Source organism: Athene cunicularia, assembly GCF_003259725.1.
Source record: "Athene cunicularia isolate RWA chromosome 7 unlocalized genomic scaffold, athCun1 chr7_part1, whole genome shotgun sequence".
Lineage (NCBI taxonomy): Eukaryota > Metazoa > Chordata > Aves > Strigiformes > Strigidae > Athene > Athene cunicularia.
Genome location: NW_020799107.1, coordinates 13,273,108 through 13,299,779, shown reverse-complemented (window position 1 = coordinate 13,299,779; position 26,672 = coordinate 13,273,108). Strand labels below are relative to the sequence as shown.

The 26,672-nt window shown below is 38.0% G+C and overlaps 1 protein-coding gene across 9 annotated transcripts; it reads right to left on the bottom strand.

Annotated features, from left to right (window-relative positions):
- Window positions 1-1,637: 1,637 nt before the first annotated feature.
- Window positions 1,638-26,672, bottom strand: NFE2L2 (nuclear factor, erythroid 2 like 2). 9 transcript variants are annotated; one of them, XM_026852369.1, is made up of 5 exons: window positions 26,656-26,672; window positions 7,950-8,219; window positions 7,689-7,784; window positions 6,820-6,999; window positions 1,638-4,826 (listed from the first exon to the last, which is right to left on the bottom strand). In XM_026852369.1, the coding sequence occupies exons 2-5, from the start codon at window positions 8,214-8,216 to the stop codon at window positions 3,621-3,623; spliced, it is 1,749 nt and encodes a 582-aa protein (XP_026708170.1). In that variant the 5' UTR covers window positions 8,217-8,219; window positions 26,656-26,672; the 3' UTR covers window positions 1,638-3,620. The 9 variants fall into 9 exon arrangements, with proteins under 9 accessions (XP_026708170.1, XP_026708163.1, XP_026708162.1 ...); XM_026852362.1 differs by lacking the exon at window positions 26,656-26,672 and adding an exon at window positions 22,803-22,819; XM_026852361.1 differs by lacking the exon at window positions 26,656-26,672 and adding an exon at window positions 20,545-20,561.

Genomic DNA, 26,672 nt, shown 5'->3' with positions numbered 1-26,672 from the left:
AATGAAGGATATAGTTTGCAATCTGGTGTTTTCACATATACCAAAATAATCTAGTGTGGAATATTTTTTTCTTCAATGATGTTGAGTGTTTCACTGCGAGTATACCATTCACTGTGTTCATGATTATGAAAAGCACTGATTTAAATTGAATGCAAGCGGTCGTGATACGAGTTACTTCAGACTGGTTCTTTGCCTGGTGGAATTCAAACGTGGCCTCTGCATTAACTGCAGGTTTTTTGTTGTTGCTGTTTTCGTCTTGGTAATGGAGTAAGTATCCCTACATTAAGTTTTAGTCATGTGGGTAGGACAAATACAGCGGCCCCTGCAAAGGCAGTAAGGATTGTTATTTGCCTTTGGCTTTTGCATCAGTGCTAAAATAAGTAACAAATTGGAGGGCAGGGGTTTACTGAGGTCTCTGTAATTAAGGTATCTATATTAACAGCTAGAGCAAACATTTTCTCTGCAAGTCGGACATTTGATAGCTTAGTTAATGGTGGTGGGCAACCCGGAGCTCCTCTTCCAGGTTCTCTGTGCTTTGCCATCAGACCTACCTGTTGTATTAGAGCTACTGTGTATCAGTGTTGAAAGACTTATCCAGGGCCACAAGCTGGGTGCGATTCCTCCATAATGCCTATGCTCTGAAGTTGATATCCTTAAATACAGATTAGATCCTCTTGCTCTAAATAGCATTCTCACATTTATCTACTGTTCACCCAGGCTCAGCAATTGTTAAAGGTGTTTTCCTTCCTAGGCAGTGCTGGTGGCAAAGTTGAGAGAGGCACATATGAACAGCAGCAAAAAAAATATCCCTCACTGATGCAGTATCTCCAATTTAGTTTAGCTGGTGTTTGGCTGCACTATCTAGAGCAAATAAATCTGCTTTGTCCATCAAACTCAGCCTCTAGGTTTTCAACTGTTGGTATTGACCATTTGCTCCAAAACGAGGTGTGTTCTTATGCTTAGAGTGTGTCAAGGACAGTGCAGTGGAATGGAGTGACATGCTGGTAACATAGAAGGTCAGTATAAACAAGGTAAGCAGCCTCAGAGAGCAGGCAGAGGCAGCCGGATTTACATTTCCCAGTGTCTTCTGCAAAACCAGATGTTACTACTTGATGTAATGGGCAGGGTTCCTAGCACTTCCAGGGATGCTGAAAATCTGAGGCTGAAGTTTTTTTTCACAACTGTGCTGTTATCTGCTGCCTCAGACACACATTTTTTGGGGACAGGACACTTGAAAGTTTACAGCAAGTAACACAGCATGAGAAGTTGAGTGAAACAATTTTCTCTTCAGGAGGGCAGGGCCAGAACATCTGATAGTCCCAGGTTTAGGAACCAAAGATTTCTGGTCATGGCACTACACCTGCCTTTGAAAGAGGATATAGTTAACAGGATCAATGCCATGGTTCCTGGCATTACCCTGCCCTGGAGCAAAACTACCTTCTTGGTGAAGTTGCTGTTACTGCTCTGCTTTCCTACTGCTGCTGCTCTTCTTAGGTTAGAGGGAGAGAGAGGGGGGGTGTGTGTGATTGCACCAGGTACTAGAGGGGCCTGTACTATTCAGAATCAGTAAATGACAACTGGAATATGACTGATGAGGTGACAATGATTGGAAATAAATAATTTGGAGTAATAAAAACTGTTTGCAAAGAGTTACATTTTATACTACTGTGACTAGCTGGATAATAGCTTCTGAAATTCTGTGCATACAGGGAAAACCAAAATGTACCAAGGTAATCAACCTAGTTAATACTGTTCAGGTGAGAGAGCTTGGAGTCACTGGAGAGTTGTATGGAAGCAGCAAACAGCACAGAGCAGCCAAAACCAGGAGACCTTCCACAGCATCCTGACAGAATAATATTCATCAGAACTACAGCTTTCTGTACTTCCTCTTTGTACCTTTGGGGTTTTTTGAGCATACTCGGATCCATAAAAAGCAATATAGTATGGAATTGGGGTTATGATAATCTAAAATCATTCCTTTGGCTTTCATGACCAGCCATGAGAGCAGATGCTTTCTGCTGGGTATGCAAGTCCAGCATGGTTTATAAAAATCTCAAGACAGAATTCACTAATCACTGTATCATTTCATTCAGTCTTACTCCAACTGTGAATAATGAGCTAATGGAAGGCTGATTTCCTACTCTCCTGTCTCTCTTTAAGCCCTTTTTCCTACAACATTATTAAACAATCTTTGCAGGTCCTACTCTGCCCTTTTTTGCTATCTCAAATTATTTATTTAAAAAAAATGTACCATAGGGTCTTTGCAAAACAACTTGGTGTTTATTTTACTAAATGAAATTATGCATAATATTGTAATAGATAGTTTTCCTAAAATTATATAGAGTATCAGTAGCAGAAAAAAATATCAGATTAAACATGTCTTTTAGAAGTTTCATAGGGAAGATGATAAAGTTTTTAATGTTCATCAGATCAACATGTATTACAAATTATGTATTTTTTGTATTGAAAAAAATCCACAGTGATCAAGTACAGAGATCCATGTGAAGAGTAAATAAAACAATGCTATTTGTTTGCCAAATTTTTATTCTCTTATAAATCATAATTTAAAATCCACAATGCTTTTCAATTAATTGAGTGCAGGTTCCAAACAGTACAGTTGGTTGGCAGCTACTGTGCCTTTTTCCATAAGCTCCAAAGTAATAGCAGTGACAAATGATGCTTGCTAATTGGAGTCGAGATGCACAGTGTATTTCTAGAACAATTACTCTAAAGTGTACAGAATTTTTAGATGGAAAAATGCATAATGCTGACAGTGTCTTAACAGATTTTAAATGCCTTTGAAAGAAAGATCATCAATTTAAGTAGTGTTCAAAGAGCAAAACAAAAATTATGTAAATTTAGCACTGACTTGAAACTTAACTTGGTGTTACACAATCCTTCCAAATGGCAGGTTAAAAATTATGCTGAACAAGCATTAGTAATGCTGACGGTGCTGAGTGATACATCTCTGGTTATGAAGCATATTTGTTACATGAAGACTTAACCTTGGAAAACTAGTGAGGATTTCCCTTTAGGGTAATAAAGGCGTATGAAGTAGAGTTAAAAAAAAAAAAATTAATGAATTGGTAAAGCAAAATCAAACACTAAGTATCAACTTTTATACTAAATTAAATTAATATTAAATATAAAGCAAGTATAAATGTGTAAGAAAAATGGGAAACAAACTCTATTGCATATTTATAAAAAAGTATCAGAAGCCATACTATTTGTCTTGCAAGAAATTATATTTAGAAGGCTAAAATCATTTTTTTATATATATATATATATCAAATCTATGAATATAACAAGAGATAGGAACAGTATATAAATATGGTATCTTTAAATATTTACATCTATATGGAAACTAGTCAAAGTGGTGCTATAAGATGGAAGTGTCTGTTATAAAAGTGAGATTACAAATTTTGCATACATCCATCTGCATTACACTATTAGTTTTAAACTTGAATCTTCCATAAACTAATTATTAACTTTAAAATTATCATTGCATAGAATTACCTGAAAAACATTACCTAATTCTGCATTCCACCTCACAGTAAAAACTATCAGGATAATGATACAAAAATAATAACTCTGAGAACAGCAGCCAGCTGTGCTGCCCTTCAAAGTTTAGTCTCTGACTTCTTGCTTCTAGGAACAAGAAAGACATTGCCATCTCTAGTTTGGTGCAGTGAATAATCACTAGGAGAGTAAGACTTTCCATCTTCGTCACGTAGCATGCTGAAGACCTCAAGGTATAAGGTGGTTAGTTGCTTTTTCATTTGACGAAGGCTTTTGTCATGCTCTCCTTTTTCCTTAAGCAATTTCTCTTTCTCATCTTTTAGGTTACTCAAGTCTTGCTCCAGTTCCACTATATTTTCCAGTTTTCTTTTACGGCAATTCTGAGCAGCCACTTTGTTCTTGCCTCTCCTGCGTATATCTCGAATAAGCGCAAGCTGGGCTTCACTGAACTGCTCCTTAGACATCATTTCATTGAAGTCATCAACAGGGAGATTGATGATTTTTTCAACAGGAAAAGGGATCTGCAGAGCTTTTGCTCTTTGCTCATCTCTTGTGAGATGAGCTTCAAGGCGGCTTGAAGGTTTATCTTTTGTGAACGGAGCCTTGGGGTGGCCTGGACTGGCAGGGGGTTCTTCCTTTGGTGTGTTTGTACACTGTAAACTAGGTGTTTGAGTGCTTGGCCCCACAGAGGAAAACACTTGATCCTGGAACTGCAATGAGTACGTGGTAGCATTGCTCTGCGGCACGCTGCCAGGAGCACTGTCCATGTCTTCCATTTCAGAATCACTACAACCAGAAGTCTTATCTCCATAGGCAGATGATTCAACAGAGTGTTCAGGTGATGCTACACTAGAACTTGCATTCAGTGAAATACCAGAGTCAGAATCACTACACTCTGGTACGGTTCCTGAGTGGTTGCCATTAAAAGCTTTACACAGTGAGAAATCTGAAAGATCTATAGGTTCACTTAGAATTTCTGCAAGTGATTGACTGATAGTGTGTGTCGTTGCTGTGTCACCATTCGCCTTTGTATCAATAAAGGTGGCGTAGAAATCCTCACAGAAATCAGAGTTTGAAGGGGACATGTCATTTAAAGAGTTCACACTCAGCTGACTAGTGTCTTCTGGTGGCAAAATGCTGGAAAAGGGGCCCTCAATACTATCCAGGAAATCTGGACCACAGTTATCTTTTCTCATCATGGGTAATGAGCTGCAGTAATTATAGCTGTTGGGCATCTCTGTTGCCTTGGTTTCAGGGCTTGTGATCGTGCTTACCTCAGCCAGGTTATCATTTTCAATGTTAAGACACTACATGGGAAATGCAAGAAAGAATTTGAGCAACACATCTCCAACTGATAAAACCTTTTTCTATAATGCACAAACATTAACTGTTTTAGCAATCAATGTGGACATAAAATGGGTATTACAACGTTGTTGTAACCCAGACGACTACAGCTATGGAGAGACAATCTGGGCAGAAGACTAGATACCTAAGCAAGGGTATGAAGCAACTTGTTCTGGACAAAGCTGGTCAGATTAAGAGAGCAGAGCCTCTTAAACTCCTAGCAAGATGCTGAAGAGACCCATTCCAATGCTATATGGAAGCTGCACGGAGCCCTCCTGTTCTGGTAAATTGCTAGTGGGGATCCTGGAGCTGCCAGGTCTGAACTTTTCACAAGCACCACTGCTAGGAATGGCATGAACACAGAAAATGTAAAATTACTGAATGAGACTCAGTGAGCATTACTAGCACACAATTACTTCTAGCACTCATGTTATGTAATAGAGTTCCTCAAAACCCAAGATTCTTTTAGGATTTACTGAATGAAGCAGCTGTTCAGTGCAGAGAAAAGTAATTCTCAGTGAAGTAAAAAGAGTACTAACATGAAGACTTGCAAACATAAACTCACCCCACATACTTTTATTTAATCTGGCTAACACCAGTGACTGTCAGACTGTTACACTGACAGGCTTTCATTGGCTACAAGACCAATGTTCTTTCCAATGGGGTGGCAGTTTCTTAACTGAAGCTGAAATAAGTGTGCCTGCTGTCCCCAAAGAATTAGGCAATTACCAAAATGATTCTGTTTCTCTTAAGAAGGGACCGCACACTGATTATTTAACCAGAGATCATTCAAGGCTTGAGCTAAGGTTTTGAATGAGAGCTCTTTTTTTTTTTTTCTTCAAATATAATTCATAAAAGGTGATACCACCCTCAATTTAATTAATCTCACTTCTTTGAGAAAATTATTCAATTACTAGTCAGAATTATTGTAATAGGTAATTTTGGTTTGGTTTCTTAATGTATTTTCAGCATCACTGCTGCATTTTCACAGCCAATTGCCCTTGTTACTCATGTGGGGCTTTTATACCTACCACAGCAGTAAAGTTTAGGGAACTATGAAAACTTTCTAAAATATAAAAAGATGAAGGGAAAATGCAGAATGGCAGGAAAAATGCAGTTACTGCAAACATGGGGTTTTGTTAATACAATTCAGGTCTACAGGCATTCCACCAAGCATTCATCTCTAGTGTTAACAGCATAAAGTAGAGCAGCATCATGCTGAAGCATGATGACATTCTACAGTAAAATATTTGAAAATAAATTTACTCAATTTTATAGTCTAAAGAAAATATAAACATAAGGATAGGAGGAAAAGGAGCCCTAGCCCTCCTCTGTAATGCACAATTTAGAAATACAGCTATGTGATTTTTTTGTTCCTTTGAAATATTCAGTTCATGTACGTTACATAATTAGTTCTTACTGAACATACATAAACAGTAGTTACAACCGTACCTGACTCTTCTATGTATCTAAATATTAGCCATCTTTACAAAACCTTTTCCTTAGATAGAAGTTGAATGTAAAAGTAACCATAAATGATTTTCATAATCAGACACTTCAAAAAACCCCAACATTTACCATAAAGCTTGTGCAAACAATTCCTCTTGTACATCCATAATCAAGAAGTGTCCATTTTTAAGCAGCTGAAATTTCAACCATGATCATGCTGTAACAAGTTCCATACAGAGGCAAACAATGATTTGCTAAACATAAGGAAGTCCCGATTGGGAAGATAGATTGTGTTTTATTAAGGCCTTCTGATAAACAACTGATTTCCTTTATCCTACGTTTTTAAATATACTATTTTTAAAAAATTAAAGCGTTACAGGTGTAGGATCCAAGATGATAGTTAAAATCACCATCTGTTAAGTATGCTACTGTATTGCGGTCTCCGAAATACCACACTCTTCCAAAATATCACGCTATTTTTTTCAGGTGCTTATACTAAACCTTTACCTGTAACTCTGGAAGAGACAGTAATTCTTCCCAAACTTGCTCTATGTTCTGCATATTCTCTGCATCAGTAAGTGGAACTAGGACAGGCGATTCAGGTGGCTGAGTTTGATCAGCAGAAAGGAAGACTGGGTTGCTATTGATCTGAGCAGGAACCAATGACTGAAATGCAGCTGAAGAAGTCTAAAGTATTTAAAGAAAAAAAAAATTAAAAAACAAACCAACACAACAACAACAAAAATACCCCACACATTAAAAAAACCCACTCAGAAAAACAGCTTTTAATTTTCCAAAGCAAAATCTAGGTTTTGGCATTATACCATTTCTGCAGAACAAACAGATATTTCTTAACAAACGCATTTTTTTGTAAACAATGGGATAATATAAAAATACTCCCATGAAAAGTGCTATCATATTAAGGATAAAAATAGGGAAAAAAATTAATCTAGAAACTGCGTGGTGAAGGGCTTATCCTTACACATCAAATAGTCTAGATCAGCATACAGAAAAAAGGCAACTCAAGCACACTAACTCCAGAGATCTGCACTAAGTTCACTGTAACAAACTGACAAAGTCCACTACTGTTATTTACAGTAAGTGCAAGGGCTGCCATCAGCTGGCATTATACACTGAATCCTGGCTACAGGATTCAGTAAGCAGAAGGAACACAAGAGTACCACTCCACTCCCTCCAGACACAGCCCTAGTTTAAGCCTACTATACTGCTTTATTCCAGCTGGGAGTCAGCTTGAGGACAAAACTCGAATCATATCACAAATTAATATTATGCTGAAGACAAATACTAGTAAGAGAAAACATGAGACTGATCCCCTAGAAGACCACCCATGAAACCGCTGTACTGAGCATTTTTACCTCATCGTCATCTATAAATGGGAATGCTTCTGCCAAGAGCTGCATGCAGTCATCAAAGGACAAGGCCTCTGCTTCTGGTTTTGAAGTCTGTGTGGTCTAAATAGGAAAGTTAAGAAAAAAATGTTACTGCATCTTTGAATAACTGAAGAATCTTCCATTACAGCAACAAATGCAAATTAATTTTAGGTAACCACTAATATTATGTCTTCCTGTGAATGGAAAAATGTTTAAACGCACTCACTAACACATATTAGAGCTTACCTGTGAAAAACCAATTGGTGGCTCAGTATTTTCTGACTGAATGCGCTGAGCTGGCTGAACAGGAACAAATTCACCTGTCTCTTCGTCTAACTCCAGCTGAGCCAGTAAGGCTTTCTCCTGCTCTTTTTGGAGCTGCTCTTGTCTTTCCTTTTCGAGTTTCTTCTGTTTCTCGAGTTCATACTCCTTCTGTCGTTGACTAAAATCAAAAACTTCACGCCTTGCCCCAAGGTCTATATCTTGCCTCCAAAGGATGTCAATCAAGTTCATGTCCTGCAACAGAAATGTTTTGGGGTTTTTTTAAGCAAGCATCCTCCCCAGCAAAACTGGTTTAGAACAATAGCAAAGCTTGTAATTTCTGTATTAAACAGAGTCGTGTAACTGAGGCTTATTCTCTTAATCCTAAAGTTATCTAAATAAAATATGGCTCTATATGACCCTTCTGAACTGATGGCTCGGTTGCTGTGACCGGCACAGAGGCTCATAGCAACTAAGCAATTTTTTACAACTGGTAAGGTAATACACAAACTAGCCAGAGGATAAATATATTCTTTTTGCCTAAGTTAGCTCACAGAAAACATGAAGCTATAGAATTAATTGTATCACATTAAGAAAGTCATTTTTAGGAGAAAAGAATAAATTGAAAAGTTTGCCCATGTAAATTTTTTTCAGATGGTCTTATAAAACTGTAAAAGCTGACTAAAAATATGACGGGGGCTGTCTGAAGTAACTATAATAGCCATACTACAAAACATTTTAAAATAAGATTTATGTTCCATCCTGATACTAAGTATTAAAGATCAGCAGAACAGGGCTTCAGAGTCACAGGATAACCTGTTTTCAAAGTCACCAAGTGATATAACATCACTGTAGCACTAAACACAATTATTAAGACTATTACTAAAAATCTGTAATTTAAAGCTGAGTCTAAGTTGATGTTCTAAGTGCAGTTGGTTTGAAGCAGCTGGGTATAAACTAGGGGTCAACAGGTCTCAAATACTATTAATCAGTTGGCCTCTGGCTCATCACGGAGTCAGTCATTATCAGACAGCTAACAACCACCTAAATTTCTTAGAAATCAGCTACCCCTCACACCTGTAGTGTTTCAGAAGATAAATTAAACTGCTCTTTAGGGAAAACCAACTGGTTAATATTATTTGATGTGGCTACAGTTTCTTTTAATTTATTGCATGAGGGGTTTTGGGGGGGGGAAAGGGGGCTAACGGATTGTTTTGGGGTTCAAATATTCAGTATTTTTAAGGCCTGAAGTCTGGTCTGTTTTCTTCTGTAAAGGAAACCTAACACTCAAAAAATTATCAATTTGGATGTCTACTGGTACAGAATTTTAATGCTTGGTAGACACATTTGTCAGATGGGTAAATGCCAACAATTTCTAGCTGGTGCCTTGGAGTTTTGATTTCATGGCATGTTTCATTACTCTTAAAATTACCTTTTAGCTGCAGCACACGAAAATAATGTTCAGTGTTGGGCATTCTCATCAGGCTAGCACACTACAAATAATATATGGAATACTACATTTCATTTAAACAGAACTTTACTGCTTCAGTTACCACTTCTACGCCCAAGACACATTTTTTTTTTGCCATTATTAAACATTCCCTTAACTCTCAACACTATTTTCAAATATAGAAGCAAAGTAACCTGAACACTAATTCATGTTGCCATCCAGAAAAATCAATTCTGTATATCAGTTATGACAAAAAGCTTCAGGGCAGGTCCACTTTTGAACAAACCAATTCAGTATTCTCATTTCTTTGTTAAAAATTCTGTACCATTAGCACTCATGTTTACACATAGCACGAACTCCTTCTACCAGTTACTAAAAAAATTACTTTTCTCTAAAATCAGGCAGTTACATAAAATATCTGTGTGACACAATGCAGGCATTCCCAAATCTAAGACATATTTAATTCACCTTGCTAGGAGAGACCAAACTCAGCTTTAATGGCCAGCAATGAAGAAGCTAAAATAATCACAGTGGCTGCCCAAGACTATGTTTGGTCTCTCCAGATTGGCAGGTTAAAACGAACTAATTAAGTTCTGCAGTAATTGGAGATATTGCAATATGGTATAGCTTCATTAAGGGCCAGTAGTTTACCAGCTGCTCACTGTCTCCTTCTGCAGCAGATTCAAAACTGTTTCCTAGTCTCAGAGCATTTGCAATATGTTCTGGATAAAACTGCAGGATCTGGATTTTAAGGCTCATTTCTGAATTATTCATTTACAAGGCACCATTAAAAATGTGACTCAAAAGATTTTTTGTGTGTGTATAATGCATGCTGTGAAATAACAGAGCTGGTTTCCTCCCCAAGCTGCAACAGACTACAGCACAAAAAATAGCAGAACCGACAAAAAAAAAAAAAAAAAAGAGGTACAGAAGGCATAACATGTTTTCCTTAAGAAGAAAACCCACATAGTCTTAGTGCAAAAACTTAAGGCACAGCTATTAAATCTTTCAGCCATACTATTGGCTATATTCATTGCCAAAATAAGTAGCTTTCAGTGCTGCATCGTTTGTGGGAAGAGAGCAACTGGACCAAAAAAAATGCTGTGGCTGTATACTACCACCTCTGCATGTGTGCAGCAATTAATTCAGCAGGCAAGATTATTTTTTGAGTGAATTTGATAGCATGGTTTTCAGGATTTTCAGGATCTTGAGCTGTTGTGTGAGAAATATTACAGCACTTAATGGATCCTGTTACCGTTCTTCAAGGGACTGTATTTATTTCAAGGGACCTGGCAAAGGGCTAAACAGTGTTGTGCTCTACCCTGGAGAGAGATTTTTTAAAAATTTTATTTATTGTTGTGTTTGTGGCACTTGAAACCCAAAGGGTGGTTTGTTTGTTTTGTTGTTTGGGTTTTTTTTTTAAATCACCATATAATTGGAAAAGAGCCCTCCTATTTTCAATTTGGAAAGTTCTATATAAATACAGAATTATTAGACTGAACTTCAAATAACAATTCAAGTAATAACTATTCATGTGCATGGAAGAAGCGTTCTGCTCAATATGCTAATATGTAATATCATCAAACAACACACTGTTTTAAATATTAACCTGACATTTAACACTTATGTATAATTTCAGCCAATGCTTTTAGTAATACTGCCCTTTTCAAGAAAAAAAAATAATTCTGGGCATTAGTCCAAAGTCTCAGGTCAAAGTTAAAGGAGTCAACACTGGCCAGTGATTCACTGAGGAGTGAATCACAACTCCCAGCACAAGGTGATGGCAAGGAACTAAAAATAAATAAATAAATAATTTGCGGTCTAAAGCAAGTATTTTGCAATTTTGTTCCTTCAGCCCCGCCACAACCTTCCTCTTTTTATTACTTCTCTGCCTTGAACACTATCACACACATACACGGAGGTATCCACAGACACAGGCAGGCACTCCAATTTAGGTTTATCACTGAAGCATTTTTTCCCCTTCCACTGTGAAAGCATTGCAAAAATAACTCTGTATTTGATGCCTGGAGTGTTTAACTAAAACTATTAAAAGGTATTTTACTTCTTGCCTGTGCAACAGCTACCCTCTGATTTTTAGATGCCTCAACACAAAGTGCCAGTCCCAGATAGATTCATTTGGAGGGACGAGCAAGCATAGATTCACATTCGAAAAGGAGCACATTCACTGAGAGTTCTGTGAAAGATTCATGTGACCCAGGGCTCGTCGCTGCCCTTTGGAGCCACACTAACCACTTCCCTTAACATCAGATGTGATTTACTGTAAAGGCGCCAGCGGTCCCTCATGTGACGGCGTCCACAAGCACCCGTTTGTTCTTTCCTCTGTTGTGCAATGTCTTGAATTGCATCAGAGGAAAGGATGGTTTTGGCTGAGTCCAGCGGCGGTGCGGGCAGAGCCAGACCCCTGGTGCAGAAGGAAGGACCCATGCCGGGCAGGGACCGCAGCCGCTACGCTTCCCCCACAGCTACTGCTCAGCCCTTGCCCACTGAACACCAACACCTATTCTGAGGGGAAATACATTATGGTATTTCATGTGTGTATTACTATTGTCCAACATTTCTAACCTGGGAAAATAATATGGTTTTAATATTTTTCCCAAGCAAACCGTGTTTTGATTTTGTTTACAGTATTTTCACAATTTTGTCAACAGAGAAAGAACTCTCAACAGAGGACATGCTTTGCTTTCCCATGATCCATGTAAGCAGGAGGTGCCTCGTATTCATGGTTTGATTTTTTTTGTTCATTTAGTGATATGCTCTTCCAACCACATTGATAGCTTACTTTGGACATATAAAGGCACTTTTAATAAGATAAACATAAATGTTAAACAATTCACATTAAGCCACCATCTGGCCCCCAATGGAAATTTTCATGTTTTAGATTTACATATCAGCATTTGCCATCTGGGCAGAGTCTGTTATACATTTTATGAGAAAATCTCTGACTACATTGTAAAGTTTGACAATTAACTCTTATTGCTCCTAAGCAAACGTATTTGTAGTAGGGTAAACAAAGGGAAGAGACCCTGTTTTCATGTTATTTTCATAGACTGACTTTTATGCTTTAAACAAAATGCTAATCTTTCATTTCATCCCTGTTTGGTTTATCTGGCTGGTTTTATTTTTGTTTGAAATATAAGCCATTTTCAGGTAGTACTGGTAAAGTGGAAACATCCAGTGGCCAAAGTGTCAGCAGAGAAACAACCAGTTATCTCAGACAGTGCTTTCAACTCATTATTAGCTATCTCCTTAATGCAGAGCACATCATGGGTTTTGCACGTTGACTTCTTAAAGTCATGTCTTTTGCAACATAAATTGGGGTAGTAGATGCTAGCCCAATGCTAGTAGAATATCTCACCAGACAAAGATTTTTCTGTCCCACAATCCGTTAGTACCTAACTCCAAGAAGAGATTTCACATGCCAGCATGAATAAAGGCAAGAGCAACAGAATCGACGGCTACTGCATCCAGCAGGGAGCTCAGACCAGGACCCCACAAGCAGCAGGAAAACACTTCTATAGCTTACGAAGAGATGGCAAAGTATCCCTCAATTCCTGTTTGTTTTCCAGAAAGTCAAAGGCATGAAAAAAAGCACCTTACATTTTTGCTTAACAAAGTGTGTTGGAAGTAAGGATCATGGACCTGAGATACTCCAAGGCAAGAATGAAAGGGAGAGCATCAAGTAATAGAGCAAGTGCCAAGAGGAGCTGGAAGCATCTTACCACTTAAGAAAAGCACAGGCTGTGGAAGCAATAGGTGAATGTCTCCCCTTCATTGTCCTCCAAGGGACCTGATTTTGTTCAAGTAGGTTTTAAGAATGATTTATAAACCATTTGATGTTTTTAGATGATCTTAGAAATCACCATAACTAGTAGTTTGTTTTCTAAATCTATTTCAAGGTAGGTTACTTAATTACAACTCAATTACAGGAAAAAATCCTTAGATAGCTAAGCCTCATGCTCCAAAGAAATCACAGAAAGCAGATAAAGTTAGCCTGACACCACAAATCTTTTTAAAAACAACTGAGTTTTGACCCACAATTTTCAATCCCTTACAACTAAAAATTGAAGAACAAAGGTTAACTCCAGAATGTTGAAAGGACAGTGAGGCCATGAAAAACTTGAACAAGCAGCAGCCCTTATGTGAAGAATGGGGAAAAGGAATGGCAGAAGCTATTTACGCTGCAGGGCAGCAGGGTACAATAGCAATTTTAGATGTCTGGATTTAGGATTTGGAAATGTGACAGAACAGACAGCTGTCAAATAAAGCCACGTGACAGCAACCTGTGATTTGTGACTACACAAGGTCAAATCCCTGACCGTCCTGAGGAGCTGCCGCCTGCTGTCCCACATTCTTCACCATGACGTTCCAGGCAATCTAGGAGGAAACAGGGTGTTTAGGTGGGTGTGATGGGGTGTCTTGTTCTTTCATACCTGTGCCACTTACTACTGGTGTGACTGGACTGACACTAAACCAGTATGTCTTGACACTAAACCAGGCTGCTTCTGCTTCTTGATGTCCTTTTGCTCTTCCTTGCCCTTAAAGAATCTTTGGATGCCCAGTATCTTGGTCAGCAAACCCTTTTTAAGCCCTAACAGGCTAACTTACCTGAAAAAGAACTCTAAAAGGGTTGGAAAGCCATAGCTTTAAAGAACTAATGTTATATTTCAACTCCATGTCTATATAAATAAGACTGTTGAAAAATGCTGACCATGTATCTTGGGACATTATTCTGCCCCAACAGAGTAATATGAAATAAGCTTAGTCCCTGAAATCCAAGTGTTTGTAGGCAGATTTAGTTTTCTTACTGAAGAAAGAAAACTGGAATGCTTTGCAAGGCCAGGAACAGAAGTAGTCTTGGTATTTCATTAGCTAAAACTGTTCAGCCTGTTTTCTCCTAACATACATGTCATATTTCAGACCATACCTCCCACTGTATTCCAGCAGGCTCTCCTGATAAATGCCAAATTGTCAGGATCTACTCTTATAAATTAGTTTAAAGATTCCTTGCCTGGATTGTCCAGCATTCTTAAGAAAGGTTCACTGCAAGCCTTGTCTAAGCATTATTCTGACAAAGACAGGGAGAGACTCTGGCTGGCTGGAAGGGACAGTATTCCCCTACAAGTGCAATTCTGGACACTACCCACATACTCTCCCAACACTCACTCCAGAAATACCTCCCTTGAGAGGTGAATGATTTATGTATTTCACCTGAAACATCACCTTCCAGAAATGGTATCAACAAAGGCTACAACTAAGATCCATACAGCTCCCAACATGATGGCTTTCCCATATGATACATCCTATGGCAAGCAAGCTTTCCAAACCGTCAGGGAAAACATATACTTCATATATTCTCCAGTAAGAGTGAAAAAACGGGTTTTTAAAGGCCAAATAATATAAAATGAGTAAGAATGTAACTGCAATAAAGAACACCCATTGTAGGCTTTAATGTACTAACTTCATTCCAACTCCAAAAGCTTCAAAACCCTAATGCTAACAGCAAGACCACAGCAGGTAAACACCATTATCAGAGAGACAGCAAAGAGAAGGAAAAGGAGACATATAAAGAGCAGTTTACTTCTTCACTTTGACGATAGTTTTCTCCAAAATCAATCAATCCTCACCTCCATGCCAATCCTTAAAATACTGAATATGTGTGAGAGCCTCACAGCACTCCCTTCCAGCCTGGGGCACAGCAGCGGGAGCAACATTCTCCTCTCTGGCTCATTAATCTCTGGAGTCAGGAATACATACATATATCCTTTTCTCACCATACATTAGGTCTGCCTTGAGGTGACCATTTCTGGAACAACAGATCAGGGGATTCTTTCTCAGTTCTGCAGATCTTTTTGCAGAAAATTGTTTGGTGCTCTCTCTCAGGCACTCCAGAAGTAGCTGTGTTTTTCTAAATTGTTTAATCAATATGTATTTTAGAAGGCAGCTTTAAAATAAGAGTAATATAGAGTACGCAGTTTCCAGGGGCTGAATTGTCCCAAGACTGATCCTGCCTCAACATCTTAAAAAAAAAATCAGGGGAAAAAAAAAAAGCTAAAACCCATCCCATCTGCATGGCTTACATAAAGGACAGTCTTAAATCTGACACTGGTACTTGCTTTCTTTGTACAACGTCTGATTTTTCAGCAGTCATTCTCTAGTATTCACAGCCAAATCTGTCATGCATTTTATCTGCTCCAAATTCCCCTATTTCTGCCTTAGCCTCAAGGAAAACACAGTGAGGTTGAATGTTGTGAGCCAATGACAATCAACTTGAATAAATTTAGCTATGCCCATATTTATAAGCACTACCCCGGCTGCTAAGCAAAAGCCAAAAAAGGTCACAGGTGTCATCCCACTTCTTTAAACTTAGTCCTAAATCTCTTGACATCCCAGTGTGCTTTCTGGAACATCAGTATCTAAAGCAATGAATCTTACATGTTTTCACAGCTTTGCTGCTTCAGCTAGATGGGTTCCATTCTTCCCTTTTAGGTCTTAATTATATTGTGTTAAATTTAAATTTCACTTTTCCACAGTATATTTGGCTGGTATAAAAGTGTTGTGGTCCTTTCTACTCAAATTTTGAATCCCTCTTTCAGCTTAACAGAGCCATTAATTGATACTTCTTTACTGTATTTTGCACCAGCGGCATTACAAAATGATTAAGTCAATAAGCACACAAAGTTAATATGTATTCAAGTTACAATCTATTACACAAGTTGCATGATGAAATTCGAAGGCAGGCAAAAACATGGGCTTGTTTTATAAAAGACTGTGTTAGGCTATTTGTTTTTACATGCTTAATATATCAACAAAACTCTGCTGTGTTGCCCCAGCAGGTAAACGGAGTGATTCTATTGTGGCTGACTTTCTAGCTGTTGTCTAATCACCAGGCACTGTACCATTAACTCCATTTTGAAAGGCATTCAAATAGCTGTCTCAGACGCCTACCTCATTTCAGAAAAAGCTGATCTTAATGGTTTTATTTGTGTTTGGTTTTCTTTTCTTCCTCTCAAGTCAAAACGGTATCATTAAAAAAACCTAGCATTTATTGAATTTTGTCATTAATGCAGCAAAAAAAATACTTACCCTACATGTAAACAAATAATACAGAAAATATCAGCAGTGTTTTCAGATGTATCTTTTAACCATAGGAATACAAAAGCCTTTATGTCTCAATTCCTTTTATATATTGAGCCTACAGTACTTGAAAAACAATTACCTGTTAAATGATTATCTTCAAGCTATCCTGCTGTACCCAGCCAGGCATGTGCTGTGCAAGGACATTGCCACAGGCTACTCATTAGTTTATCTACAAGAGGATTTGTTCATAATAATGGCTCAGTCATCTGGGAAACATGATCCAATCAAATTATAGCACGCTCTTATATCCAATGAAACAAATCAAGAAGCAAGAAAAGATGAATGTAAGAACAGAGAAAAGAACCTAAGAGAACTGCAAATAACATACTTATGTGTATCAACCTTGGGTTATAACCTATTAGCCACTATTTTGATTTCGTCTGGATTACACGCTTTTTGGAAAAAGCATGTTTCAAACCAGCAATGAAAACAGTGTGCTTGTGAGTCAAAATATTCTCTGGGATTATTCAGAATCTTCCTTGTACTACACACAGCCACTGCACTGGGATCTTCCTGTAAAGCCCCATTTTTACCTGTCATTTTGCTGATGGCTGGGCAAATTATAGGGACAAGCACCAGATGGGGCATTACAACTGCACTACAGCCTGGATGTGGAAACAGCATGCTCTAGTATCATAAGAAGCATGTTTCACCAAGTTTCACTTCACTGACCTTGCAAGCAACCAACGTTGTTGCTGTTGTTCATGGGCCAAACGACAATTGCAAGCAACAGGAATATCTCTGTGTGTTATAAAGCAATGAGGTTCACTAACTGTACTGCCAGCTTAAGATTACAGTTACATTGCAGGGAATATAGCTTGCTCCAGCTGTGACATGTTCTGTATACATCGGCACACATAGGGCAGCATGTGTAGGTACCTACCTCCCACTGCAGTCTGGGGGGCACAAATACCTTTGTGGATCAGTCTTGCAATTAATGTGCACTTTTCACATACATAATTTATAGAAATAATGCTGAGAATTCAGTGTCAGTGCAGAGTGTTGAATAAATGAGCAGGGTCACTTTTTTATTTTGGAGTGTTCAACTTCAAATACACTTGGAAAGGTTATTTAGTTTCTACAAGGGGAAAGAAAAAACAACAGAAAAAATATACTGTTATTCAACTGGTCACCACAAGATTGTAACAGATTTGAAGAAGGAAGGCCCAGTGTGGCAAATTTCTGCTGCAGTAACACTATCTTCCCAAACAAGTAGTTCATGGTTAAACAGTTTATTTGGTACTCATTAGTGACATACTACAGAAAAGCTTCAGTAAGTAACAATACCATTCAACTGGGCACTGATGACCAAAAATGCTCTACCTAAATTTACATGAAACATCATAGAAATCGTTATTTAATTTGCATGAAAGGAGTATAAATAGCTTCCCCCCTTTCTCCAGCTACACCAAGATAGAGAGTTGTTTTTCCATAGAATGAGCCAAGGATAGATTTTACTCATTTTCTTAAGCACTTGTAATTCGCATATTTCTCAGCAAAAAGCAATCCTCTAGAAGCCATCAACCCCCACAAAGGTTTCAGGAAGCTCTTCCACTTGAAGGTCCTGCAAAGTTAACCGAACCAGAAAGCTCAAGAAGCACCAACATGTCAGGCATTCATGTGCCATTTTATTAGTTTTGTACACAATGACAGCTTTTACTTAAAAAAAGGTAAACCCACTGAGGAACCAAACAACAGTGTGAACAAAACTAAAGCTTTGTTTCTGTGTGGTGCAATCCAGTCCTCGCTTTTTAAAAGTCCTGTGTAGTATTCAGTTTCTAAGTTGCATATCATATTCAGTTTATAAGTTGTATACCAATTCATCTTCCAAGGCATGAACCAGAGTAGGTAAACGGTTTTATCCCTCTTACCCAATTATATAAAAGCAGTAATTCTCAATATCCTCAAAAGAAGAACAACCCCTCAAACTCAACCATCAGTAGCTGTGTTCTGCCATCCAAATCAAGAGCCTCTACTACTCACCACTTTCCTTGGGGCTTCCATGTCTGTCCCTTTGGAGTACACTGGAGGCACCCAGCCTGTACAGCTGATTACCACAGCGATGCCTCTTTCAGCCTTCTGATTAAATGGGCAGATGTACCCAAGAAATCAAGGCAGAGGCTAATCTCTGCCTGACCTGTGTCCCTTCACACACTCTACCAGCACCTACAATGGCCAAAATAAGACTGTTTGCCACAAATAATGAATATGTCAATATACCTCTCTCATCAATAAGCAGCATACTCCAGGCCTGTTAATATGGTTAACAAAACAATATGGGGTGGGGGGTAGGGTGTGGGTATCCCATTTGCAAGTATATCACAGTATGTTTTGCAGACTGTTTAAAATCAGCATATACAGATTTTTTCTAGTAGAAGACTTTACAGAAGATTTGATTGCTTTCCAGATGTAATTAGAATCGATTTGTTGAGCAAAAAGGTTAAAATGATCACTTGTAAGGAAAATAAGGAAGGCAAGGTCGGGTTTGGATCTTAAAACAGCTTTCTGCCTTTGACCAGAGCACTTTACTTCCTTATGCCTCAGTAGATACTTTGACGGGGGGGAAATCATATTATAGCAAGTTATCAGTAAAAATGTCAAGATTCTAAAATTTCTCTGCAGCACAGTTAATCTAGACAATGAGTAGTGATTTACCCTAACAAGATCTCTCTCTCAGAGTCAGCTATGAACTGTTAATTGTCATTACTACTTGCATTTTATAAGACCTTGTTCATCATCTCTGTCACATACACACACAATTTATCAAAAACTCTCATCCCAAGCTTCATTTTAAATTTAAAATAATTCTATCACTCTGACCTTAGTAACATAGTTTTTGAGAATAATTTAAAGCACTCCATTAACAGTTTCATTATTTAAGTGGCTTCCATTCTTCATTTTGCCAGCAAAGACAAACTTCAAGAGAAGAGATGTCTAAGATGTTCACACTGTTTATCAGCTAAGCAATGATTCCCCAGAGTGGTAAGTGCAGACTAGATTCCTGAAGTGGCAGATGATAAACGATCACAAATCAAGCTGGAAAACATTCCACAGAACTACACCATTCCAGTGAGTCACAACAATTTATATTAGTTGACGAATTGACCTGATAATATTTTAGTTCAATCACTAAAACCAAATTAGAAAGCACAGTATCAAAAGTCACTGTGCTGTAATTCTCTCCGTTAGGGCATACACAGCTATGAAGCACCTAAACATTATGTACATTTCCACAGCCAAGGAATTCAACTTAAATAATTTTGGAGACCAGCTGCCAGAAGTTATGACTTATATAGCTTCAAATATAAGTTCTGGTTTTTCATATTATGCTATTTTAATAGTACCATTTTTATTACGGAAGTACTTCCATTTTCATCCTTAGGTATCTTAAATTCTACTTGTTTCAAAAGTTTACTCAGGTTGGTTTGATTTATCTTACAAATACCTGTGGGACAACCTCCCAGAAATTCCTCAGCTGGCACAGATCTGCTCAAGACCAATCTACAGTAGAAAAAATATAATTCTGTGTTATAAACCAGAAAATATGTCCATACATCTCATGTCAAATAATTCACAGAACGTTGCACCAGGGTCTATGGTATGCTTGTTCCAAGGGACCTTAACAACTGTATTATCTGCACCAGTGCATACATATCAGTCACTACTTCTGCAATACCAGTGAAGACAAGCGTTAGTGTACCAAGCTGGGGTGGAATACTCCCATTGGCACATCTCGGATGACCCCTGCTGCTAAAGTCTCCACATTCTCCTTTCAGATATGAAGCTTCTGAAAAACAGTTACCCATCTGAGCTGAGCTGCACCAACCTTCAGCACCGCCTGCCCACGCCTGACACTCTCTTTTGCCCATCATTTTATTATCCAGCTGATTGCAGAACGTGTCATCCGGTCACGTAACCGCACGCAAACTAACTGGAAATACCCTGGTTTAGGACAAATTTCAGCTTTCTTACCCAACAGCACATAACTCAAGCAAACCGTTCCTGAAGGCAGAAAGAAGAAATGAGCGAGTGTCCAGGCGGCACAAAACACAAATGTCAGCTGCAGAGCAGAGAGAAACACTGGCCATCTTACATGGGAGCAGGCAGCATTCAGAGTGGCAGAGCCACATCCACAGTGTGCTGCCTGGGAATTCTGAATGGGGATCGTCCAACAGCCCCAGCACCACAGGAATTGCTCCACTCTAATTATAGCAGTAAGTAGGGAGGTACTAATTTTACCACAAGGGCTCAAACAAAACCCCCCAGGATCTTTCTGTCTTAGCCCTTTATGGCGAAATGGCAGTGATGATCTGAACAGGAAGCAAATCAAAGTCACAGCAGCTTTTCACATAACTCAGCTGTCACTGCTTCAACGTTTAGTGGGCATTAATTTCAAACACAGCAAATAAGCACACCCTTAACCATAAAAGAAACCTCTGAAAGGCAGGCTATCAACCAAGCTCCTTCTTGAGTCAATTTCTCAAGTATGCAAACTTTGTTTTGCAAGCAGTCTCCTGGAGTGGATTTTTTTGTACTTACAAGAGACAGCATGTAAAACTAACACAGCAAACAGCAATAAAACTTTGTGAGACAGGTGGGGACAAAGAGGGAAAAGTTGATATCCTTATGTTTCATAGTCATGCAAAAGATACTTCCTTAAAAGGTTTGAAAGAGATGGTTTCAAACTGGTCTTACATAACTTGTTGCTGCACCAACAAACTTAAAGGAACTTTCTTTTCCTTTCCCTTATTTTTTAAAAAAAATCGTATTGCTCATAATAATACTACAGAAGTTGGACTAAAAGTCTTAAGACAGTGCAAGCCAAAGTGGTGTGCAAGTGGTCTCAGCTCCCTCAGTACTGCAACAGCATCAACAACAAAAACATGCTTCTTGAAATGTTTTAATTTAACTGTAAAGTTAAGAAACTTTAATAGTCAGCACCTTTAAAATAACTTAGATAAAAAAAACCCCACTATTTTATATTCCTTCTTCCCAGTATAAAAACTGCAGTTTGTCAGGCCAAAATCAGAAATCTAAACTGATATAATGAAAAACTTAAACTAGATCTGTAGTATATAAATTGCATCAATGTAAATACTATTTCTAAACTATACCCATTCTACTACAGCCTTGACAATTAGTACTTGTGCTAGGAATTATTAATATACCACTGAGCAGCAGTTATACTCTGCTGGTGAAACAACGTTGACTTTGAGTTAACACTTATTAACTCTTATTAGCTTTCCAACATCTCCATGATCAATATACCAAAACATTTAAACTCTTTTAAAGTGAACATTCAAGTAGAAACTGAGCCAAACACAAAGACCATGTATATCAACACATAACATTTTCAAATGAATGAGTCAGTTAAAGAATACTGAGCAAATATTTCACCAAGAACTCAAAATGGCTAAAGACAGAGAATAGAAAATGCTTCATAAGATTAAGACAAATCCTCTTCACCAAAGCAGTCAAATAATTAAACATTTTTACCCTTACTTGATGTTGTTACAGACCGCTTGATTATCCAAATGAGTATCTCATTTAAATGTATGGTGCCAAATTAATATTTAATGTATGGTTCTGAGAGACTTTGCTTCTGTCTGAAATAGGCACTGTTGGACTGTGCATGTCAAGGTATAACTAAACTAATATTAAAACAAGATATTCTGCTGGGAAGTGTTGGGTTTTGGGATTGTTTGGTTTTTTGTTTTTTCCCTTATTTTAAAAGGAGGTAAAGAAAAGTTAGGAAATATATGTCTAAAAAACACTAAAAGTAATCCTGAATCAGAGCTGTACCCTGCGCTTGCTTCAGTACTGTGCTACATAGAAAGGTACTACTGTTCTTATACTTTAGAAAAACTAAGTGTTATATGATCATTGAACTTCTTGCTACTGCCAATTAATACATGCCTGTCACTAGCTTTGCCTTTCCTGTACGGAGAGCAGTTACTGGGTAGGAAAGATAAAAGTACACAATGCTTATCTTTACTTGAAATATATTTGTCGGTATCTGTTTCAGATAAGCCTTCCATGGTTTAAAGCAGTTTTATACACCGCAGATAGCATTTCTGGCTTCATTTCTTACTGGCTGGTTTAATTGTTTACCTTAAGAAAAGAAATATGCTATAAAAGTATTACTGTTGGGCAATCCTGAGCAGGATTTCAGTTCACTGTGTATCGGTTATCTTTGGATATCCCAAGTCATGACTTCCAGCTCCTCCTACCTGACTTTCCATTGGTCTATCTGGAAAGACTTGCACAGGTAGCAGATGAAGTGTTTCCAAAACCAGTTAAACTAGATTATTACTGAAAAATAACTTATCTGGCCAATGCATTGTATTCTTTTCCCTTCACCTAAAGCTGTATTCTGTGGCACAAAGTCCAACTTCAGTGTAATACACTGTATCAGAAAACTGAACAGACTTCAAACCCTTTCAAGTTCTCTAGGAATGTGCTATATTAAAATAATAGGTTACTTAGAGCCGGAATGAGATGGAGGCCAAAACAAATTTTAACTAGGTAATTAACATGGAGACTTTGGAGGACTTTTTGCTGGCTGCACCTCAAGCACAGCAGCCGGGGATTAATATTTAATTCATGCCAACTGTTTACTGCCCAGACTTGCACTGTACTAGCCTCAGCCAACACAATCATTGCAAATATATCATGCCTTCACAAATTGGCCTAGTTTTAGTGAATGGTTTAGTCATTTTAAAGCTTATCTTTATAATTTCAAAGGGAAAAATGAAAGGAAAGAAGTAGTGTTCTAGATACAACTATCAAACAAATTTCTTCTTTCCAATGAAGCATACATCCAGTATTACAGTCATAAGCACACATGGCATCATTTACTGTCTTTACCTGTACTTTCTGTATTTTCTCCTTCTCCTCTAGTCTCATCCTTTTCTGAGTCTGCAATTGACTCTTCTAAAAGCCTCCTTTAAAAGTCTAATGAATTCCAATAATTTTCAATTACAAACTCTGACTGCTCTTGCTTTTGGGGTTTATTGATTCTGCTGAAGGACCAAATATAACAAAATTTTACAACCATATAGGAAAAATTATAGTAAAGAATAGCAAGAAATTATTTTACTGAGAACATAAACAAAAACTTCACTTGGCTCCTTCCACCTCTAGTGTTCCTCAACATCATGTCACAAATGTATCTAAGATTTCTTTAATTAAATAAGTATGTTCAACATGCTATTGCTACATTCACTTCAGTCAGGATCACAAAAGTAGCAACACCTATCAAAGAGGTATTTTTCTGTTTAGCAAATTTAAGATAAAGAACTTGAGAAAAAGAAACTAAAAGAAATCAAAATGGTATTCAGTTGCAACGATAGAGTAATCTGACACATTTTTAACAATATCCTTGCCCTTCAGGTTTATACATAATCTGCTGAATTCTTATGCAGGATAAGAATTATACTGTCTTTATTTTTTCAATTAAAAAAAAAAAAAAGGACAGAGCTCAAACTTATCCTTGAACCTCAGTAGGAAGTGTACACAAACCTTCCTAACCACCCACGGAGTGCTATAAAAATGTCTCAAGTTTTTTACAGCACACGAGATCATCCAGCTGCCCTCTGCTTACACTGAATGTTCTTTTTGTTCCAGTTTGGTCTCTTTCAAACATTTCCCAACAAACTTCCAAAGCCAAACTCTTCTCCAACTTTGAGTGCTAACCACCACAAACTTCAAGTCTGATTTTCAGAGGCAGTCAACTTCTTGCACTTCCACTGATTTCCAATACAATTGTAAATTCTTAGCACATTTTAAAGACAAACTACAGAACAGTGTTCATATGACGGATATTTACTACAATAATATCCAATTAGCTGTTCTCCTGAAGAGATTGATAGAGTCAGCTCCTATTAGTCTACATTCATTTCAGCCAAACATACTACATTGGATTACATCTACCACCAGCTTAACTGAAAGGTACTCTTTTGTGAGTTTTGATGGAAAGAAAGCTCTATCAGTGCAGACTGAGATCAAGGTGAACACAGCACAGAACTGAGAGGGTGAAAATAAATACATGTTTACTTAAGATTAGAGCTTGCGATACTCTCTTATCTACTTCCTCCAAACTTGTCCATAATTTTAGTAGATGACTTTATATTCAGAAATGTGGATATTTTCTTACATTGAAGTTATCTACATATATAGATATTTCTACAGACCAGACAGTTGGATCAAATATTGCTATTCAACAAGGTTATTAAATCTCATTATCAAGAAAGAAAACAAAACAAAAAACCCAACCAACCCAAAAACCAAGGACTTGCTGCCAGGCCTGAGCAGTGCACTTGTTTGTCTTTGCCTGCAGAATATACCTCATGTGGAAACAATAGGCTATTAGGGAATAAAACATAAACCCATTCACTTGACAATGTAATGCAGCATGTCATAAAAAAAGTATGTGCAATTCCTCATTAAAGCCCTTTCAACTGAAGAGATCACACTAATTGAGCTGGAGACTCTTCAGGGCAGTTCTCTGAGTAGAAAAACCCTGACACACTTACACAAGTACTCAATTACTTGCCTTCTTGGTTTTGCCAGTTATTACAGTTGGTCTTACTTCAACCTAAGTGCAACCCCACAGCTTCATTCTTTGTGTTGGTCAGTGAATTCTTGTTGCGAGGCTCAAAATTAGTAACTGATGGCTTTGTTGAGCTGCTTTACAAGATTACAAGCAACCATTTCAATAACTTCAAATTTATTGAAGATAATAGTTACTATGAGAATATTATGCTTTCACAAGTATGATTTGAAACACCTTGACACTTGTTCCATTGCATTCTTTTTTCGATGTCTTGATGTCTGTGTTGTGTGTAATAGGCCATCCCATTTCACCTCTGCATACAGAGATACAAGAAAGGAACACTTTTTTCAAGAATACTGCAGGCAATAGCACTTCTAACTCCAACAGAAGTGTGTAGCAGAAAGGTGCAATTTTACAATCTGGTTAAGGAGCGAGATCAATCCCAGTCCTTCACATTCACCTTTACTGCCTAGGCACATAAAAGACTGCTACCAGGCACATAAAAGACTAAGAGCTTGTATTTGCACACCCATCCGCTTGCTTGCAAAATCTGAGGGGGCTAAAGACTCTGTTCCCCGCCTCTCCTTTTGAGTCAATATTTTATGGGAAATGGGTATTTGAATTTTCTATTTCATAAATACACTTAAAACTATACAACAAAGATGGTAATCATTTACTATTTAAAAAATGCAGTGCCTTTTCAGGCTAGGTCTGCAAGAGGAAAAATCAGCAGTTGTTGAGCTCAGGAAAATTACAACAGGTAGCTTGGTAGAAAGGGTGTGACAAAGCAGGCAAGCAAGCAGTAACAGTTAGGTTTGCTGGTAGAGAAGTCACCGTGAATTAGGCAAGGTGGTTCAAAAGCAGGTACACAGGAATCAGTCTGTCAAGATACTCTGAGAAACTAGAGTAAAGACACCACTGCTGGATGCTACAGGCAAAAAGAAAATTCATAGGGTGTTTATGTAGCATAGGCCAAGTACTTGATTTTTGTCACAGTATTTTCCAATAAACTGATGAGGCAAGGCAGAGATCGCGGCCATACTACGCAGGGCTAGAAAAACAGATGGGCCAGGCAGAGCTATGAGTGGCCTAAGCCAGAAAAGCAACAGCATTCAATGAACACTGCTAAAGAGACTTTACCTAGAGGAAGTACCCACTTACATACCCTAAAAGATGGACAGACAATGTTAAAAGAAGCTCTGTTACATAGCACATGTTGTACTGACATACACTGAAAGAGCCTCAAAACCCTCAGGTCTTAAATCTGTAGCGTTAAAAGAACTAAAACATCTCCAGATCAAGCTTCAAGTGTTACTTCTTTAAAGCAAGTACTGAGTTGATACAGGTATGTTTCCCATTTAAAAGCCCAAGACAAACATGTAATGCTTATATAAACTTAAAGCGGAGTTCGATTATGTTTTCAGTTATTGACCCTGTTCCTGTGCTTGCAGCACAAGAGCACTGAACTTCCCCAAGCTTTTAAAGAGGTTCCTAGCACAAGAGTACAGAGCACAAATACACCCGAATACCCCTAAAGCCTCCAAGA